The sequence below is a fragment of the Lontra canadensis genome, unplaced genomic scaffold, assembly GCF_010015895.1.
Source record: "Lontra canadensis isolate GAN:19392208 unplaced genomic scaffold, GSC_riverotter_1.0 scaffold15, whole genome shotgun sequence".
NCBI classification, from domain to species: domain Eukaryota; kingdom Metazoa; phylum Chordata; class Mammalia; order Carnivora; family Mustelidae; genus Lontra; species Lontra canadensis.
Genome location: NW_022631009.1, coordinates 5,453,652 through 5,460,584, shown reverse-complemented (window position 1 = coordinate 5,460,584; position 6,933 = coordinate 5,453,652). Strand labels below are relative to the sequence as shown.

Genomic DNA, 6,933 nt, shown 5'->3' with positions numbered 1-6,933 from the left:
ATACACCTTCTAGGTAGATCCTCCAGCTCCAATCACATCCAGCTTCAGAGGACCATAGTTTTGGTGACATTTGACTACCATGTTATGAAAGTTCTAGGTCATAATCTTAGCTGTTCTCAAATTCTTGCTCACAGAAAATGTGAGAGATAATAAACATTTATTGTTGTTTTAAGCCAAGAAATTTTGGGAAACTTTGTTATAAAGCAATGGATAACTATACTTCCTAACTCAAATATCTCTACATGTCAGAGTCACTTTAATTTACCAATGCTTCAATTTACTTCTATTAAAAAAATGTAAAATTCAAGATGCACCATAGCTGAAAAAAATCAATCTACGGAAGAAAATTATTAATTTTTGGTAACACCAGTCTATTTTAAAACACCATTTTGTCTTTCTGGTTTACCTTTGTAGCCTGAGCATACTTGGTATATAAGAAGACATTAAAGAAATATTGCTGAATGAATGAAAGAATTTACTTCTGCAGGCTCTAAGCTTCTGGAGGGCAAAAACTGTGTCTTATTCACCTTTTTTATTGTCCTCACATGGTATAATGCTTGACACTGAATAGGTCCCATTCACTGTTGAATTAACTCAAACTTAACTGAAGTTCTTGTTGAAATAAATGATCTAGAAGCAGAAGTGAAAAATCATGGCAGAAGACTCATTTTAAACATTTATACTGCACATTGACTAGTGCTTATTTTGAAGTCCCTATCACCAAAACAAACAAACAAACAAACAAATCCCCCAGATTTATATACTCTGTTGGCTCCTTGTAGATTTTATGGATTTTTATAATTTTCACCAGTAGAACCAATGTTCAAGTGTTTCTAGAGAATCTTTACGAAACAATATATAATGATACTCATTTGATTGTGCTCAGGTTGTAAACTGTTTTAAGGTGCTGAATTTGGCAAGTTAGCTGCAGAGGCCGTAATCTGAATTCCTTCTTATCTAGTCAAGTTTTATGCCATTTTAGTAGAGCTGAATTTTATGAGCATAGGGAGTTTGAACACTCACACAACATGTAAATTGAGCAACTACTTTCGATTCTTGAGGAGGTAGTGTATACCTAGGTGTATTCCTGTGGTTTATTGCACAAACCAGACTTCGTAGGTGCAAATCTTTACTAGATCACTTAACCAGTGTTGTGATCTTTGCCATATGGCTTAACCTCTGCCTAAATTGGCCTCATCTGTAAAATGCAGAAATAAATAGTACTTACCTCACAGGAATGTTGTGAAGATCAAACAGGTTAGTACAAGAAAAGTGCCAGGGTGCCTGGGTGGCTCAATGAGTTAAGTGACTGACTCCTGACTTCAGCTCAGGTCATCTCAGGGTTGTAGGATGAGCCCCACAACAGGCTCTGTGTTCAGTGGGGAGTCTACTTCTCTTTTTCTCCCTATGCCCCTCCCCCACTCTTGCTCTCTCTTCTAATAAATAAATCTTTTTAAAAAGGAAAGAAAGAGAAGTACCTGGCACATAGTAGGCACTGATAAAAATTAGTCCTTATTGCCGTCAATGCCTATCATGGACCTAGAATGTTGCAGGGGACTTGTAGTTCTTTATTAAACAAACGAGTAACTAAGATATGAGTATTGTGCGTACATCTATGCCACCTTTTGAAGGGGGGTAGGGGATTGTATTCATGAAAACACAAAAGTTTTGTTTATTCCTTTTTAGAAATTCTCCGTTAGATCAAGAAGCTGCAGCTGATTATACTTACTGAAAGAGGATATATAATAGTGGCAGATGATTACACCGAATTGGGAATTATAAGACAACACGCTTTTATAAGACAAAAAAGAGAATTTTTTATTTTTCACTTTTAACCCCTTCATAAACGCGAAAGTGGCAGAAAGGAGTCAAATATAAAAAGCAGCACAGAGTTTCTGAATTATCAGAATGCTTTCTGCACTGCTGGGCACGGGGAAAGACTATTCTTTCTAGCTTAGAGAGACAAGCTTCCCCTACTTGACTGTGAGCAACACCTGTAGAGAGGTAAGGAGCCTAATTAGACTCTAAATCCCCAACGCCGGGCACAGAGCCTAACCCAGAAGAAAGCCAGAAAAAAATATCTTAAAGGAACGGAGTATTAAATAATCAAGGCAACCGGGGCAGCCTTTGAGACAAAATATTCTACCTTTGGTCTCAAACTTTCCAAGTGTACCTCAACTTCCACCTACCTGGATAGACACAAGTCTTCCTCTTAGGAAGACAGTCCAGGGAGCAAGAAAAGTGATCCAGGGCAAATCTCTTCTCGGAGTCATGGGGCCGCCTCCCTCGGTTGTTGCTAAGGATGGGAAGAAGGCCAGAGATGAGGCTGGGCGGAGTGGAGCGCCTTCCGAGAGGCTGGGCCCCAGCCGCGTCCCACTTGGCCGGGCTCCCCCCGACCCCGCCCTCCCTCAGCCGTTCTAACTCTCGCACTTGGAAGGCAACGGTCAGCGTACGTGCCTGGAATGGGAGCCGGCGTCTCCGAGATGGGCCCCGAGGACTCCCACCGCCGCGGACCCCCCGGAGACCCAGGCAGTGACGGGCTGTGGCCCCCCGCCCCCCGTCCCGCGCGCGGCTCCCCCGGGGGCAGCAAGAGCATGAACCGCCAGGAGGAGGCCCACGCCGCCCGCCCGCGGCTGGAAGACCTCAGGCGGCGGCAGACGCGCGCCTGGCAGCGGACGGTGCCGCGCGGGAGCTCCGGGCGCCCTAGGGCGGAGGCGGGGCCGGAGGCCGAGGCGCCGCGAGACCCGCCGGGCACCGCGCACGTCGGGACCGCCCTGGCCGGGCTGCGCGCCGAGCTGGTGAGCGCGCGCGCCGGCGGCGGGCCCTCGGGCACAGCGTCGCCTTCCTCCAGTCCTGGGGCTCCAGTGCCGCGTGGGCCATTCGAGGACTTTCGAGGCCGCGGGGAGCTTTTCCCGCGGAGGAAGAGATGAGAGCGCGCAGTGAGAGTGAGCAAAGCACCGGCCGTCGGTCTCCGGGGCCGCTCGCCGGCTCGTGTCCCGACACGGTGCTGACGCGCCTACTTCCCAGCGCCATCTGGGAGGGGAGGGTCTCACAGGACCCGGGGTGCTGACACCTGCCCTGGGCGGAGTCTACTAGTGACACAGCCAAGACCCCCGTAACCATCCCCTCCCCAATATGTTCTGTATTTTTCTACCATAAAGAAAGTTGCCGGTGGGGGTGGGGAGCAGGTGGAGAACAAAATTCCCAACAGATAAAGGTTCAAATTCCCTTGTTAAGACACACATGCTCTTCTAATTCCTACTGGCCCTGTGACTTTAGGAATGGTAATGAGTAACTTTGGGATTCAGTTTACTCATCTATAAAATAGAGATAATAACCTCATAGGATTGCTGTAAGGATTGCATGAGATAGTATTATATAAAGAACCTACAGCATAGATACTATTCAATGGCTTTTATTATGAGGATAATTAAAATTACCTAAAGACTGTACAAAAAAAAAAAAAAAATCAAAAGTTTTTTTCCAGAAAGGAGTCAGGGAAGTTCACACATACACTGATGCTCTGTTCCTGGGCTATAGGCCATGGTCAACATCTTAGTCAACATTTTCACCATGGTGTATGACTGGTCATGAGGAAGAGGCAGAAGAGTGTGGAGGCTTTCTTTGCCTTAACACCATGACTGCTAGAAGAAGCAGTTTCTGATAAAAGGCTGTAACCAGACTTCGGTAGGGATCCGCACACAACCACACATGTATGTCCATGTATCGTGTGTTAGGGTCGTCGTCGTGTAAGGGACAATGATGAACAGATTCAGTTAATTAATTTATTTTTTATTTTTTATTTTTTTTAAAGAATTTTTTTTTAAGATTTTATTTATTTATTTGACAGATAGAGATTGCAAAGTAGGCAGAGAGGCAGGCAGAGAGAGAGGAGGAAGCAGTCTCCCTGCTGAGCAGAGAGCCCGATGTGGGGCTCGATCCCAGAACCCCAGGATCATGACCTGAGCCGAAGGCAGAGGCTTTAACCCACTGAGCCACCCAGGCGCCCCAGATTCAGTTAATTTAGAGACGTTGCTATTTGTGTCATTTATGCTGTTATTTGTTGTTAGGATTGGTCTTAATAGGATGCAATCATTTCTAGGGTTGGTGAGTGAATTTCAGGAGTTCCATTTACTTAAAATTATATGTAAAATGTGGATAAACAATTGTATGTAAAACGTGCATAAAGAACAATTGACCAGCTGGCAGTAAGAGTGGTGTGGAGACAGTGCCAGGAAAGGAAGCTAGAAAAGCAGGGCAGGACATAGAGAACCTTTGGAGGACTGAAGTTCCCTGGAGGCCTGGGCCAGGAGGGCCTTTCTGTACTGGTGGTTGTGTTGTTACTCTTCATTTGCTCTATGTTCATTTGCTTTATTCTTTGCAAATTCTTACTCTCAGAAAGGTGGTTCCAGGTGCTGAAGAATGAAGACAAATGTGGCAGAGGAAAACGGAAAGAAAATTTTATCCAATGACTTTACTTTGTAAACTGGGTGTTTGCTTTTTTTACTGTAAACCAGTATTTGCTTTTTCACTCACAGAACACCCTGGTTCATCCTGGTGTGGTTTCTGTTGATGAGGTGATGAAGGGTTTTAGGCAGAGAACAGGGTCCTCATGTATTAAATAAGACCTAGTTACAGAAATTTGCAAATATTTAATTATTCTCAACTGCATAACAAAGATGATGTTGCATTAAGCTTTGTTGGACAGTCTTTTAGGTAAACTGCCCTAGAGATTTATTTTTTAATACTTGAATTTATTTTTAATACATGAAGACCTTCATAAACCCCCACTGAAGGAGGGTATAAATCAGCCTTGCTGTATAACAGATTTCACTCTAGAGTGAAATTGTTAAGATTATATAAGTACATATAACTGTACATGTGCCTCTAAGGTGTCATTAAGTGTTTTTGCTCGACAGGGAGACCATCTAAAATCCTAAAAACTTGAAATGACAAGGAATCAAGTAAATGGGCCCAGATCTTGAAAGCTCAGGTGGCCCTGGGCAGTTAGTTCTCCTGTAGCTCAGAAAGCTCAGAAAGATAAATGATTGCATTGCAGATCACATGCCATTGCTTGAAAACAGCCTTCCATGCACAGGAATTTCTCGTGTGGACAGCTTTGTGCGTCAGCTATTTTTGTTTTCATTTCAAGGCTATTTCAAAAGCGATTTGTATATCTGGATTTTACCTTGTCTCATAGAAAGTCAGTTTTATGGCCAGGCCAAACAGTCAGAAATGGAGAATCAGATGACAAATACATCTTTTTTGATATCTTATTTTCCTTTCCCACAAAGAATTTATTTTTCCTGTGCAGAGAGCTGTTTCATTTGATCTGTTATCTCAGGCTAATAAAAATCCTTATTCTTTTTCTAACTTTTAGCTGGAAATGCGTTTCCAAAACCACCAGCTGGCCAAAACTTTACTGGATTTAAACAAGAAAATGCAACGATTGAAAAAGGAATATGAACTGGAAATTGCATCCGAATCTCAAAGCTCTGAACGTAACATTGGGAATCTGGAATAAGGAAGTGCACACTTGAAGATCTGAACCCTAAAAACAACACAGACAACTCCAAAAACAATTCTGATAGAAACATTATGGATGCTCTAAGATTTTAGGGGCAGTTTGTAGGCCAAAAACTTAGATGCTGTTGGGAAGTGACAGAAAGCATTTAAGAGAAGGGAGAGAGAAAATGGTGTATTATCAAGTTTTAAAGTTATATAGTCATAGTTTTGGCTGGGAAATTCAAGTGAAAAAAATGCAATGAAGAAGGCCTAAGACTGGTTTTTAGCTTTCTATCTTGTGCTACTTCCAATTTGCTGGCATTACCTGAACTTTTAGAATCTGTGCATGTTTTTAATTGATTATTCTTGGTTTGTCTGTCCAGTTAGCTTTCAGTGTCTCCCCCTCCCGCCCCCCCCCGCCCAGTTTTTATTTGGGAATTACTTCTACCTATACTCTAACCATACCCTTAGGGAAGAGTCTTCCAATAGGGATGCCCTGCCTCCCTTAGATAGAGTCTCGCAGATCAAGACAGAATGATCAGCTTGTTCTACAAATTTCTGAAGTAGAAATAAGGGAGTGGATGAGTATTCCCTGTTGGTAGAAACCTTGAGATTGGTAGAAGCCTTGCGATGAGGGGCTTGGAAGCTGCTGGTGGCCAACATGTGAGAAAGTGCCAGCTCCAGTGGAGGAGGTGGAAACTGCCCCAGAGTGCACAAAAGTCATGGAAAGAGCTCATCTTCCTTGTCCTTGGGGTTGAGCTGCATAAAATCCCAGTGCTCACTGTCATCTGGATACATGAGAATATTCTAATATCCTCCTGAAGAAATCTCTTTCTGCCTAAGGAAGTTCAGTTGGATTTTTATGACTTGTACCCCAAAGATTCCTAACACAATTCCTTTGTTCAGTTTTTAGGAGTTAACGTGATTCATGTTGAATTAGAATATCTATCTTTACCCTAAAAGTACTGCCTCTGTAATGCACAAAATAAAATTAATAAGAAAATAATTGCATACCTAAGTGATATTCATAAAGGTCATTATCTGTAAAAATAAAAAATTAATGTGTCCTTACCTTTTTTCCACTAGAAGTGAATTATGCAAGGCTTTTGGTACTTTCTTTCCTCTGTAAAACTGAGGTATCACTATGTTCAACCTACAGGACACTGTCAATGAGCCGTGGTTGGCATTCTATCTGGCCTCTGGATTTCTTGAGAAATTCTGCATATGAGCTCTTGGCTTATAAATATACAGACTGATTTCTTGAATTATATTTGTAAAATAGATTTTCTATATGTCTCTCCCTCACAGTTATAGAAATTCTGAAGAGTTGATGGAATTCCTTGTGATCTGTTCTTTGAAAATTTGAAAAATATTCTCATTTAAAAAAAATGTTGGGGCAGTCATTCTCAAGTACATTTTTAAAGTTAA

The 6,933-nt window shown here is 42.4% G+C and overlaps 1 protein-coding gene across 1 annotated transcript; it reads left to right on the top strand.

Annotated features, from left to right (window-relative positions):
* Positions 1 to 2,483: 2,483 nt before the first annotated feature.
* Positions 2,484 to 5,913, top strand: AARD (alanine and arginine rich domain containing protein). The gene is made up of 2 exons (XM_032858378.1): positions 2,484 to 2,798; positions 5,381 to 5,913. Exons 1-2 carry the CDS (start codon positions 2,484 to 2,486, stop codon positions 5,522 to 5,524), a joined length of 459 nt encoding a protein of 152 aa, XP_032714269.1. The 3' UTR covers positions 5,525 to 5,913.
* Positions 5,914 to 6,933: the final 1,020 nt, after the last annotated feature.